Raw genomic sequence first — 14,615 nt, 5'->3', positions numbered from 1 at the left:
CACATTTACACTTTTATAATGCAATTTTAAGTAGATATGCAATTATGAAAATATGATGTATGTAATATTTATACAATTATGAAAATATGATGTATGTAATAAGCAAAAACTGTATGTTAGTGTAAATTTATGTAGACTTACATTATCATTTTAGGTTGCCAATGCCATGAAAAACTCATTACCATTTGATGCTCCTGATTCTTCACAAGAAGGTCAGAAAGTACTTAAAGTAGAAGTTACTCCAACAGTGCCGAGAATTTCTCGGACTGCAATTACAACTGCTTCAATCCGTCGTCACAGATGGAGGAGAGAAGGTGAGTACAAAGCCCCAGTAGTCTGCTTATGATCCAGATAAACCTATCATTGTTTGTACTGATAATATTAAAACATTATGTCATAATACTTTGTGTAATTGAATTAAAATATTTTTGTTTTTAAAATAGAATTAAAAATGTACTTGTATAGTTTAAAAATAAATATATTTTATAAAGTAGAAAGATGTCATACTGGCTCTATGAATGTTATAACAAAATAAGACCAGGTTAATTTTTGTTAACTTTGTTACTTTAAGCCTGTTAAATGGGGCAAGAAAAGGTGCATGTATGAGCATTGTGGGAGAAAACTATACAACTGACCAAATAGTACAATATAAGATATCTATAAAAGAATTGATTCTTATCTTTGTATTTTTATCTTTAGTTTTCTTTTTTTGTAAGTGCTGAACACAGCAGTATTTCATAAACATTTGGTACTTGAACAGCCAACCTGTCTTGCCTAAGAAATTTTAATTGCCGTTTTAATGATCCCTATATTTTTGTCCTATTCATTCGCAAACCTCACATTGTTCATCTGCTGCCTTATGTGTGTGCATGCTGTGCACACACATGTAACTATATAACTAGTATTTGTGTTAATTTCATATTCATATATACATTCTCTTATCTGCCTGGGTCAGAATGCTCCGAAAAGAATAGAGTAGCACAAAAGCACTAAAATTTTATATGTTGAATCCCAGATGGCTTTGACTTCTCAAACGAGGCTGACTCGAGTATTCCTGGCTCCCCGATCCAACTCGGCTCCACTGACCTAGGGATCAAACGTGTGCAAGAGGGGGAGGTGCTGGTGCGCAGGACCCCTGAGCATGGCTCGCCGGAGCCCAACTCAGCAGCAGCCACAACAGAGGGTAGGACAGAGATGAGGAGGCAGAAGTTAGTGAGGCAGTTATTGGAAGAGGATCCTAGCTGTCTATCCCCAAGCAGAACTTCTTTCCATTCTAGTGTGTGTTTCTACTACCCCAGGGCATATTTAGCTACTCCTTGCAAAGCACCCCTCCTTCCCATATGCCTAGCACCAGGTTAAGTACAATCTCTAGTTGCCATTTGTGCTGGCCTGGAATCTGCATCCTTGTGTAATCAAAGAACAGCTTGGCATGGCTACTAACAAAGCAGGGTCCTGTATTAAAAGGTCTGCAAATGCTTGGAACTTTTTCATTACTGAGCATGTTTATTCTAACATTAGGAAAGAAAAGAATGCACCCAATGAACATACTACTTACTAGTCAATTTTGATATATGTATATAATAATTCTTTGAAGATCTTTTAAAACATTAGTGTATTTGGGAAATTGAAGTGGAGCTGGTCCTTTATATAATCTAGAATATTTAGCTAATTAGAATTTTCTTGTGTTTTACAGAAAATGTTGGTTTGATTAGCTTTTTATAATCTGTGGCTTAAATTGCCTAGGTCCAATGGATGTTGACATCTTCATGAATGTGCTAATAGGTTACACAATGCATTTTATAACTTATTATAAATAATGGTTACATTATATAGCTCACAAATAAAATTGAAATGTATTATTTAGAGGTAGGTATTTTAAAATGAAAATGCCAATCCTTCTACTCCTGCTACTGTCTGTAAAAAAACACATCTCTTTGACAGGAAAGTATTTACTTGCTGTTTTGCATGTAATATCACAGGAATTAGCTTTGTGAAACAGGGAATTATAGACAAATAGAATGTAAACCTGCCATTATTGAAGTTTCATACTCATTTACGAAATAAAATAAGTAACTTTAAAGGTGCTTCCATTTTTAAAATGTATTTTAAAGACCAAGTGTACTTAAAACACATAACTTCCACCTTAAGGAAGTTTCTTTCTCTTTGGTGCATTAGAACTTTGAGCATGCTCAGTAAGAATCTTAAGTCTACCTCTGTTCTTTGCCCATTTGTCCAAATTGGCCTTATTTTATTTAACAGTGTTGCATGTGCATGACCTAGTAACCCAGAGAAGTTGGTATTGTTTTAGAGATCCTTCTTTATATGGCTATGGAAGCTGCATCCTTCTCGGACGTCTCTTTTTATTATATTTTTGTATCTTCTTAGGTTAGTTTTCAGCTTGTCTAAATGCATAAAAAGTAAGGCTAAAGTATATGAAGAAACCAGAGTTGACCTTGATTGAATAATGGCCTATTTCTCAAAATTCTTTTGACTAAATGAGCTAATGTGTGTCCACTATCTTTGGTAGAATTTTGAAAGTATTAATGTTAATGGTTCATAGAATTCTAGGTAGTGTGTAATTTATCTGACGCATTGCTTACAATTCTTCAGAAGTTGTACATTATGAACAAGAAACCAAAATAGTAACTTCTTTTTAATATCTTGCCGCATTGTATTAAATATTAAAATAACATATTTTATTAATCTGTTAAGGTATGTAGCCATAAGGAAAGGAGAGTGGGGTTTTACCACTTTATTTAGGTTCTAAAATCAGTATTAGTTGTAGTTAAATTTAGAGGAAAGTTAGGTATGAAAAATTCATTGAGGATCATTGACCAGGAGTATGGCCTAGTGGTAGAATGCTTGCCTAGCATGTATGAAGACCCAGGTTCGATTCCTGGTACCACATACATAGAAAAAAGCCAGAAGTAGTGCTGTGGTTCAAGTGGTAGAGCTCTAGTCTTGAGAATACTCAGGTCTGAGACTGGCAAACAAACAAACAAAAAATACATTGAGAATCATTTTTAGTTGTCTCTTTTTGAGATCATAAATGATAGTAAGCAGTTAGGAAGAAAACTACAAACAAAAACTGGGTGGTGTTGTATCTGTAATTCTAGCTACTTAGGACGCTGAGATCTGAGGACCACGATTCAAAGCCAGCCTGGGCACAAAAGTCTATGAAAGTCTTATTTCTAACTAACCATCAGAAAAATGGAAGTGTCACTGTGGTAGAGCACAAGCTTTGAGCAAAAGAACTTGGGAACAGCACCTAGGACCTGAGTTCAAGCCCCACAATTGACAGAAAAAAAAAAAACAAAAACAGCCCATAAAACTACAAACAAAAATGTTATGAGACAATTGCCTTTTTTATTCCTTGAGATTTTTTTAAATAGAAGGAAATTATAAGAACCTGTGAATGTTTTTGATAATTCTGTAGTTTGCTGCAAAATTTGAATGAACATAGAAAATTCCTTTTTAAGGAATATTGTAGCACGGTGGTTTTAGTTTTATAATTAAAATTATTATATTTGAAATTGAGAGAATATAATATCTTTTACCTGTCACTAAACTGAAGGCAGTGGCTATGATTAGAGTATAGTCAGCATTCCATTAGACTGGAATAGTCATTCTCATTATATAAAATACCAGTACATTCTCTTGCATGGTAACTTTTATGTTATCATCATCCTTTTGATGGCCATATTGCTTGGTATCTGATCTGCATGTAGCAAGATTCAGAGCTGGCACTAACTCTCTCAGTCTCCTTTCCTAATAATATAGGCAAGCCCAGTGTCAAATTTCTGCTTCCTGGGGCCAGGAGTTTGGCCTAGTAGAAGGTTTGCCTACCTAGCATGCACAATGACTTGGGTTCAATTCCTTGGTACTACATACATAGAAAAAGGCCAGAAGTGGTGCTGTGGCTCAAGTGGTAGAACTCTAGCCTTGAGAAAACCCAAAGACAGTGCTCAGGCTCTGAGCCTAAGCCCAAGACTGGCAGAATAAATAAATAAATTTCCGCTTCCTCTCAGTTTTACATTACTTCTGAACTAATAACTTTATTCTTGGGCATTTTGGAGTACTTTGTAAATAAATTATGAAATATTAATATATTAAATACTTAAAATTTTTTATTTTTGAGTTATATATACTTCTTTTGGGGCTGAGAGAAGTAGTGTCAGCTGCTATTTTTTAAAGTAAATGCATTTTTACATGGCTTTGCATGATGATTAAACATTATTAAACTGCTGGTGTGTGTGTGTGTGTGTGTGTGTGTGTGTGCGCGTGCGTGCGTTTGTGTTTGCCTTAAGAATAGACTATTCTTTTCTAGAATGAAAGAAATAATTAATCCATGTGAGAAAATATTCTTAAGAAAATACTTTCATTTTTCTAGGTACTATGCTAAATAAAAGATTGTGTTTAAATATCCTGTGTATATTTTGCTTAAGTTGGGTGACAAAGTAATATTTTATATTGTTTTCTAACATTGTATTTTAATTATAATGTTGGTGTCTCTTTTACAGAATCCTATTTTTTTGCAGTATGGGAAAAACATTTAATAATGTGGTAAATCAATACCACTTTTTGAAAGGGCAAAAATATTTTTTAAGAGAATGTTTAATTATGCTTTCAGTAAAAATTAGGTTATTTGAGAACCTCAAGTTCAAAGTATCATATGCTTCTCTCCCAAGAAAACATCATGATTATATACATATACATATATATATATATATATTTAGTAACAGCAGTTTCTGGATAGTTATTACAGTATACAATAATGATATATCTCACTGTTGAGTCTAAAATGTTATAGAAATACATAATATAGACAATAAAAGTTCTTAAAGTTCACTGGTTCTCTATGACTGTTCCCTGATATTTTCTTCATATTGATCAAGAAAATATGGAAAGCAGTATATAGATTTGTCTATAAGATAAAATATTATTGTAAAATTAGAAGTAATGTTTTTTTGTTTCAAGTGATAAAATTTGTATGTTCCATATTAAAAACTTTTAAAGTATATAGAAGCAAGTAGCTGTTGAGTATATGTAAGATTGTTATTATAATTAAGAAAAAAAATTTGAGTAGGCTAAATAACTTTTTGATATAATTCTAGATGTCTGAAACTAGAAGAGAATCTCTTTTGTGCAGTCTACTATATGATGGATTACAGAAGATAAGAAGGAAAAGTTTGTTCATTTTTGAATGGGTCAAGTGATGACTTCTTTTGTTTAGTTTATGTACCTAACTATTCATAGCATGGCAGCTATTTTTAAAATAGTTAAAAACCTGGCCGGGAGTTTGGCCTAGTGGTAGTGTTTGTCTAGCATGCACAAAGACCTGGGTTCTATTCATCAATACCACATACATAGAAAAAAACCCAAAAGTGGTACTTTGGCTTAAGTGGTCAAGCTCTGGCCTTGAGAAAGCCCAAGGAATGGCAAAAAAAAAAAAAAAAAAAAAAAAAATTTTTTAAAGGCTGGGTGTGATGCTCACACCTGTAATCCTAGCTACACAGGAGTCTGAGATCTGAGGATTGAGGTTCAAAGCCCGCCTAGGGACTAAAGTTCGAGAGACTCGTATCTCCAATTAACCACCAGAAAACTGGGAGTGGTGCTGTGGCTCTAGGGGTAGGGCGATAGCTTTGAGCTGAAGAGCCCAGGAACAATGCCCACAACTGACAAAAACAAACAAAGAAACAAAAACTGGACTTAAGCAATTAAAACCAAATAAATACAATGAATAGTAGAATATCAGATAGTAGGATTCTGTATAGAGGTATATTTTTCTAAACACAGTGAATAATATAGGATACTCGTTTATTTTCCTAAACTAGTTAGAAAAAGGATAGCAAGACCATTATGAATCAATAGCAAACATTTGAGAGATTAGGTCATTTTTGTTGATTCACAATTGCTTTTTTACTTAACTTGACCACTGGTGAGCCTGTCTGGTTTGTGTTTTAGGTGCTGATGGTATAAATGGAGGAGATGAATCTGTAAACCTGAATGATGCAGATGAAGGATTTTCATCTGGGGCTTCCCTCAGCAGCCAACCAATTGGGACCAAACCATCCTCCTCTTCTCAGAGGGGAAGCTTAAGGAAAGTAGCAGCTGGGCGCTCAGCCAAAGATAAAGAAACAGCATCTTCCATCAAATCCAGTGAGAGTCCTCGAGATTCAGTAGTTCACAAGCAGTATATACAACAACCAACTGATCTTACTGTAGATTCAGTTGAGCTAACACCGATGAAGAAACACCTGAGTCTGCCTGCTGGCCAGGTGGTGCCAAAAACCAATAGCTTAAGTCTAATTCGGACAGCCAGTGCATCCTCAAGTAAATCATTTGACTATGTAAACGGCAGTCAAGCAAGTACCAGCATTGGAGTTGGCACTGAGGGAGTTACTAATCTAGCAACTAACAATACTAATCGATATTCAACTATCAGTCTCCAGGAAGACCGGCTAGGTCAAGCTGGTGAAGGTAAAGAGCTCCTCAGCCCAGGAGCTCCTTTAACCAAGCAGTCTCGATCCCCAAGTTTCAATATGCAGCTAATATCCCAGGTGTAGTTTTGGTGTCCTTTCTCTTCTTTCTGCTTAACGTTTAAAATTGAACATTTCATTGTGCAAGAAGACACTTCATCCCATATTGTGAAAATATTGGTCATCATAATCAGATTTGATTTAGTTTAGGTATCTTCATACTATATTTTGTATGAAAAAAGCAATAAGGTTTTCTTTTCCCTCTTCCTATATCTTCTCTACCTATTCTTTGTAAATGTGTTTGTGAAACAGTATAAAACATTTGCCTTTTCCATGCCTTCCTTTCTCCTTGGGTGATGTGCAATCCATTGTAGGCTGATCGGTCCCATTTCAACACTGTGAGACTGAGGGTATGTCAGAGGAAATGGTGTATATGATCCCTATGAAATGATTCTTTGGCTTTCATTTAAAAACAAAACGGGTTCGTTCGCATAATAAGAACTATGAAGGCGGTTGGATCATATTTTTTTCTCTCTTAACCAGGAGTGCCTCAGAGATTATGCTATGACTTTGGACTTCTCTGAGTCTGTGCAATCATGGGGAAGCATGGGGAAAGGAGGTAGACTGCTGCACTTTTTCTTTAAAATGAGGATAGTTCTTTTTTTTCCTCTCCTGCTTTGTTTATCCTGAGAATGTAAATGTTCAATACTGAGGCATTTAAATCAGTTTGTGATCACCTCCATTGGAGGGTGGGACTCTTAAGTTGATTGTGTAATTGATAATGCACTTTCTCAATGGCTCTCTAGTCATTATTAATATGTCTTCCCTCTTCCCACAAGGACTTAGGTCATTTCTGTTTTTCACGTTTGAAGAACAAATCAGAAGATCCAAGGGGCATGTTCTATTTTCCAGGAATGATTGACACTTGGTGCTGGGGTTTTATGGGGAAGGGGTAGTTTTTGTTCAGCTTGTTTGGGATTGTATGTGAGGGAATGTTTTGATTCTTTTTTTCTTTTGTAAGCTGATGATGACTGAACTGTAGTACTGTACGTCTTCAGGTAAAGAGAGGGATTTCTCAATCCACTTTCTGTGATGTCAAACTATTGGAGAAACCCTTTCAGCTGCTTTCTAGATGTACCTAAATTCAGTCAGATATTTTGGATTAAGACACCTAAAGTCCTGATAGATCATATATACTTCAAGGAAATATATCAGGGACAGATAATTGGCTGGAAACATTGACACTTCAATGTGACACATTTTTATAGAACATTTCTACCAGGGGGTACTGACTTGATTTCTCTTATAAGGACCATACTGCCTTTGTGTTTGTGTAATGCAATTTGTGTATCTTCTAGTCATATATCTGCAAAGTTTCTCATTTTTATAAAACTTGGGAATCATGCCAGTAAGCTAGATGTTGAATGTAAGTAGCATTTGATGACTGCTAAGAAACTATAATAGTATATTATTGGTTTAAGAATTTTTGTTCTGATTTGGTTATAACCTCTTCTGGGTCTCAGGCGCTAATGTGAAAAACAAGGGAATATATTGGGTTTTTGAAAATCAGTATTGTAACTTGAACTGTAAATTATCGTTCCACAACATACATAAGTTATACATGTCTTTGTACTTTCAGACATTTTTACTTTATTATTCAGACATTTTTACTTTATTATTGTGCAAGAAAGAACACACTTGAGTTTATAGGAAGTATTCTTCTCCTAAGTAACAAAGTTTAACTTTTTATCTCTAACAATTAAAATTACGGTAGAATTTGATAACCAGAAGATGCCTCTTGTTTTTTTTACACCTAAAATTTCTTTTTGCCCTCCTTTTTTAAATTATTAAGACCATTTTTTTAAGAAGGCCTTATCCTAGACTCTTTACAAAAAGAATGATTGAGTTTAATAGTCTGTAACATTTTTCAGCTCTTAGGAAAATGGAAAACTAGAACCTGAACTAATATCCACTTTGCCAAAGTCCAAGGTAAAGCTAAAAGTTGCTAGGTGACTTTAGTGTTTTGTGTGTGTGTGTGTGTGTGTGTGTGTGTGTGTGTGTGTGTGTGTACACATCATGTATATTAAATATCACAAAGGCATATTTTAGATATCCCTTCTTTTCATTTAACTAGGGATGTCAAATAAATTAAATAATTTTTTTTGAAAGTAGAGCCAGAATACCTGAAGTAAATGTTTATAATATACTAAAGAGGACGAAAGTTTCAAACATGTAATGAAAGTAATGTCCTTCTTTCAGTGAGTGAAACCTCCACCATAACTGGAGGTCATTCACTTTGTGGTAGAAATATCTTGTCTATTTAGGAACTAATGGGCTGTTTTAAATTTAGCAGATTGTACATATACTGTCAATTAAGCATGATTTTTGAAGCACAAAGAAAATAACCAAAAGTTATAATAATAAAATGAAAGTTTATTTGGCTAGTAATCTCATGCTGTATCAGAAAAATTAGCTAAAATTTTTTCTTGGGATTTCATTTATTAGCATGTGTATGTATGTATAGATTTTGTATGCATATATACATGACCATTGATATTTTGTGATCCTGTAACCTTTATTTTCATTCTTTTAGGTATTGTGACTTGGTCTCAATGAAGAAACATTTCACATAGGTTAAGCTTTACCTTCAAGGTTTTAGAACAGATTTCCTATACAACATACAGTTGGAATGAAATGAATTCGTTTAGCAAGCTCTCAAACTTAAAAAAAATTGTATCTTTTTTGTATTTTATTTCAGGTGTATCTGCAAGCAATTTTCAGACTTTATCCATTAAGAACATTCTTTAATATTATTTTTTCTCTTTTTTTTTTTTTTTTGTTTTGGTTGTGGAGCTTGAACTCTAGGCCTCTGCACTATCCCTGAGCTCTTCACCTCAAGGCTACCGCCCTACCCTTTAAGCAACAGCAGCACTTCCGTTTTTCTGGTGGTTAGAGATAAGAGTCTCATAGACTTTAGGAGCTGGCTTTGAACCTCAGATCTCAGCCTCTTGAGTAGCTAGGATTACTGGCATGAGCCACCACACTTGGTTCTGTATTTCTTTTACTAAAAAAGAAATCTGCTCATCTCTGAAAAGTAGGGAGAAAGTACTTATTTTCTATAATAAATTTGGTACAATCTATTCCAGAGTTAAAGAATACAATGAAATATCTAAAAGTTTGAGAACTCTTGTTATGACATTAGTTTTAAAACATTACGAGGAAGTTAAATAAAGTGTAAAATGAAAATTTAACTTAGTAGTAAGATGTTAAATATGAAGATGTTTTAGGTTGGGCACTGTGTTGGGTCGTGCCTGTACTCTGAGCTTATTCAGATGAAGATCCAAAGGATCTTGGTTCAAAGCCAGCCCAAGCAGAAGAGACAGTGAGACTCCATCTTCAACGTAACTAGAGAAAAGCAGGGCTGAAGGCATGGCTCAAGCAAGAATGCTGAGTAAACATGGGGCCTTGAGTTCAAGCCCTGGCCAGTACCATGTTATCCGCTTCAATATACATGCTAGGGAGAACTATGATTTCAATTTGAAATCTTAACCCCATGTCACTCACTATTCTTACCGTTCCCACTCTTCTGTACCTAGTTATAATTGAATCATAATTCTTGTTCTAGAAGAAACCCTATAGATAATTTGGATACCTTTTCCTTTCCACTCACCATATAGCCATTCCTTCTGAGGAAGTTGAGGCTTAAATAGGTTGTGACCTATCAAGTCACCAAACTAAGAAGCAGAGCCAGAATCAACCTTATCTCCCATGAGATACATTTTTATCATACCACTGCCTCTCTTTGCCCATTACATGGTAAATATGGTACATATTTTCCACCCTAGTTTCTTTACATTTCTTGTCTAGTAGTTGATGAATATAGCACATTAAGGAAAGTTAAATCCAGAAAAATGTAGAGTGATAAATTTAGATGGGGAACTGTTAAAACTTTAGCTATCAATAGAGATATAAGGGTAGGTACATTCTAATTTATGCCTTAATAATTTTCTGCCACATAATAGTTATATGCTGCCATGTTGTTTATATTTGTGGGGATTTATTTAAATGAAAAACCCAATGGGATGGATTTTATCAGTGTTTCTAGCTATTTTAATGTTATTCTTGAATCAGCCAGCTTTCAATTAATTGTATTGCACAATGAAATATTGCAAAATAAAGGTGTAAAATAAGTAAACTCCCATTAAATTCTAATAAAGAGAGAGATTGGACCTTACTGGCTTAGAGCAGCTAAAAGCAATATTTCTATGTGTTTAAGAAAGGATTATAGTATAAAGCTTATTATTCCATAATGGAACAATGACCATGATGTGATTTAAAATGTATATATCATATAAACTAGTTATAAGGTGATAGTCCCAGTTATTTAAGCTTAATATTTTCGACATGTATTCTCAAATTCCACTTAGTAGCTTTAAATTTATTATGATTATTTATTAGACACTGGAATACTGATAATAACTTTAGATTGTTTTGTTTTGCGCTGTTATGTGAATATTTTAATGAAATAGAGTGTTTTTCCTTCCCTCACTTTGTGAGGTTTGTATGGGTCCATTTTTAGGTACTTTAATTGTTGGCTATCACTTGTCTCATTTAATTCTCTGCATGTTCATTTGTACATAAAATGTCTTATGGGTAGTATACTGTACAAACACTGGAAGAAAATCTCTCAATTTCTGTTTTTGGATTACATCATAAAGTAAGTTTTGATTTTCTAAAACAAACCAGTATTTCAGTTATGTATTTGTTTTTTGGTTTAAAAAAACTCATTAGGTCCTAGCAGTGATCAGATAAACAGAATTTTTGAGAACTTTTCTATACTGTGGCTATATTAAACAGTCTGAACATGACTTTTTATCTTTCAAGTTGAATGATTGCTGTCATTGTTTGACCACCACGTTGGTTGAGACATTTACTTGTAATACTTTAATTTTTTAAAGTGCTTTTTGGGGAAAAATTGTTTGAAAACCAACTAGATAGTGATCATTTAATCTTAAAATTTAGAGCATATATCAGATTATAATATGGAATGCAATGTAAAATTAATATGCCAATAAAATCCTAATAATGAGTCCCCCAACTGGTACAGCTCTCATGTTAAAATGGTCATAATCAATAGTGTAAGACGAATTTTTACATTGCTTGAATTGTATGTATCTAAAAGGTAGGATATATCATGCTGGTTCTAACATACATAAGAAATATTGTTTGTGGGAGTCATCACCCAGGGATGTATGCACATTACTTTTGACCCAGCCCCACACAATCACAAAATTTTGGTCACAATGTTGGTCATTTCTTCAGTATTTTTGTAATCTTGGCCTTTGGTTCTATGAGACATATACACAAAAGCAAATAGAAGTTAATAGAGTGAGAAAGATGTGAAATAACTGGCAACATAATACAGAAATATGGGTCCTATGTTTTGCTTCTCAATTTTGAGAATATGTATTCATAATATATTTATTGTTTACAAATTGTGGTGGTATTCCCACAGTTTCATTTAATACAGATTTTACAAAACAAATAGATGTGGCTTAGCTGTAATTGAATCCTTTTTAAAAACTGTATTTGAAGGTAGGTTTAATAAAGAGGAGAAATGAACTTAATTGGATAGTCCCCATCTACAAAATTGGTATTAATCTAGTTTGCTTTATTTCTGTGTAACCAGCTCAGTGTTAATCATATAAAGAGAAAAAAAACTTAAATCTCTACTGATTACAAAATTTACCAAAGAACATGTTATCCAGCATATACCATTTTAGAACACCTGTTATGGAAGGAAGCCCTCCTCAATGTTAAGGATTGCTTTCTTTAACCCCAAGGGAAATAAAGATTAAGAGATTCTTTGCCTGAAAAATACCAATATATAAGCTACAGGATTTGACCTGAGGTTTTTCCTTAGCTCAGTAAGGCATCAATATTTCAACAAAATTACCAGTTAAAGAAAAAAATAAGTTTGGGTTGGGAAGGTGTCTTTGTAGCAGAGTGCTTGCCTAGCATGCATAAAGCCCTGGGTTTGATTCCTCAATACCACATAAACAGAAAACGCCAGCAGTGGCACTATGACTCAAGTGGTATAGTGTTATTCTGGAACAAAAACAAGCTCAGGGACAGTGCCCAAGTCTCATATATCCTTAACTAAAATTAATTCATTGGTATTGAATAAAAGGTAGAAATTATTTTGCTGTGTAATAAAAAACTGTGGGGAGAATTGTGGAATGCACCTCTTTCGATGAAGGTAGCAATTATTTCTACTAAGTATGATATTATTCAAACTGGTACTGTTTGTTTACAAAAGTTATGTAATTTATGATCACTCAAATGGTCTTTTCCTTTGTATAAAAACAGGATTGGGTGAAGAAAAACAAATATTTTTAAAATGTATAGACTAAAAGTTTTATTTAAATTATTAAATAATAACTTGTTTAAATCATGAAACAATCCAGGCACTGGTGGCTTATGCCTGTAATCCTACCTACTCAGAAGGCTGAGATATGAGGATCCCAGTTCAAAGCCAGCCTAGATTCCTGTATAAGACTTTAATCTCCAATTAAAGTGGTTAATTGGAAACTGGAAGTGGAGCTGTGGATCAAAGTGGTAGAGTCTTGAGCAAAAGAGCTCAGAGACCACGTCTAGGCCTTGATTTTCAAGCCCCATTACTGATGAAATTGCAAAACAATGAATCATGAAACATAATTTATGTTCATTGATGTTCCAAACAAATTTAACGTATTTTTTTTCATTTTAAGTGATAGTTTAAAAAATTAATGAATGTGGTGATTAGATGTCTTGGAAAGAGAAAACTGACTGACTTTCCAGCAATCACTGTGTTTTTTTCTTAAGGTTTTATCATCTAAACTATATTGAGAATTATACTCCATGTGGTATTATAAAATGTTTATGATAAATGTATCCATTATTTTACATTGAATGTTTATTCTTAACTAAAATTTATTCTTACACTAAAAATTAGGCTTTACATTCAATTTACTGGCTAAATGAACTTATTTTACAGTGCAGATTGTTTTCCCACTGCCTTTCTTAAGATAATTTGTCATTTCTGTGCTATGCAATTTCTGAAGGATTTATTCTTTTAAATTTTACTACTTTGGCTTTAAATAATCTGCTCTTTTTAATAGTGGACAAGTCAGAAATACTTGACTTTCATATATTTGTTTCATAAAAGGACAGGGAGTGTATACATCAGCTTTTCTTTTTTTATGTGGGTCATGGGGCTTGAACTCAGCCTGGGCACTGTCCCTGAACTCTTCAGCTCAAGGCTATTGCCCTACCTTAAGCCAAGCCCCATTTTCCATTTTCTAGAGGTTAATTGGAGACGAGTCTCAGGTCCTTTTGTGCCTGGGCTGGCTTTGAACCTTGATCCTCAGATCTCAGCTTCCTGTGGAGCTAAGGATTACAGGCATGAGCCACCACCCCCCAGCTCTATCAGCTTTTTTTTTTTTTTTTTTTTTTTTTTAAAAGAGGCCAGGAGTTTGGCCTAGTGGTAGAGTGCTTGCCTTAGCATGCACGAAGACCCAGGTTCAATTCCTTGGTACCACATACAAAGAAAAAAGCCAGAAGTGGTGCTGAGGCTCAAGTGGTAGAGTGCTAACCTTGAGGAATGCTCAATGACAGTGCTCAAGCCCTGAGTCCAAGCCAACGGACTGGCAAAAAACAAAACAAACTAAAACAACTTCCCAGGTATTGGAGAATGGTACTGGTGAAACTTCAAATAGGGTAGGCATGTAGGAATTATGATCACTATAGAGTGATCTTTCAAATTCAGACTAGTGAATATCTTTCCAGAGCTGAAGAAAAAATAACCTGCACAGTTAAGATCATATTTCTTGGTGCATGTAAGCCATTATTCTGTCTTACTGAATTGATTAATGCCATTGGCTGTTGAAATGTGAAATGTAGTCATGATTGACATTGTAAATATCTGCCAGAGATTAAAAAATATTTTAAGTTATTGTAAATAAAGATGTATAAAACCTAATAGCAGTCTGCAATGCAGAAATGTATCAGATGTTAAATATTGTTTCTTGAGGGATGTGTAATTTTCCCCTATGTGTATCTAGTTACATTAAGAATGTACATTTTCTTTTGTACAGT

At 34.1% G+C, this 14,615-nt stretch overlaps 1 protein-coding gene across 4 annotated transcripts in view; it reads left to right on the top strand.

Moving 5' to 3' along the window:
* Positions 1-8,131, top strand: part of Hycc2 (hyccin PI4KA lipid kinase complex subunit 2) — a 39,007-nt gene extending 30,876 nt beyond the window's left edge. For 3 of the 4 annotated variants that reach the window (XM_090354589.1, XM_090354590.1, XM_090354592.1), the window contains 3 exons: positions 155-314; positions 1,016-1,183; positions 5,965-8,131. In XM_090354589.1, the coding sequence (XP_090210715.1) occupies positions 155-314; positions 1,016-1,183; positions 5,965-6,566 (930 nt within the window). In that variant the 3' untranslated portion in view covers positions 6,567-8,131. The remainder of the gene's footprint in view (positions 1-154; positions 315-1,015; positions 1,184-5,964) is intronic. The other variant, XM_090354591.1, reaches the window with a different exon arrangement.
* Positions 8,132-14,615: the final 6,484 nt, after the last annotated feature.

Source organism: Megascapheus bottae, chromosome 21 (assembly GCF_031878675.1).
Source record: "Megascapheus bottae isolate mThoBot1 chromosome 21, mThoBot2.hap1, whole genome shotgun sequence".
Lineage (NCBI taxonomy): Eukaryota > Metazoa > Chordata > Mammalia > Rodentia > Geomyidae > Megascapheus > Megascapheus bottae.
This window is presented reverse-complemented; position numbering and strand designations above follow the sequence as displayed.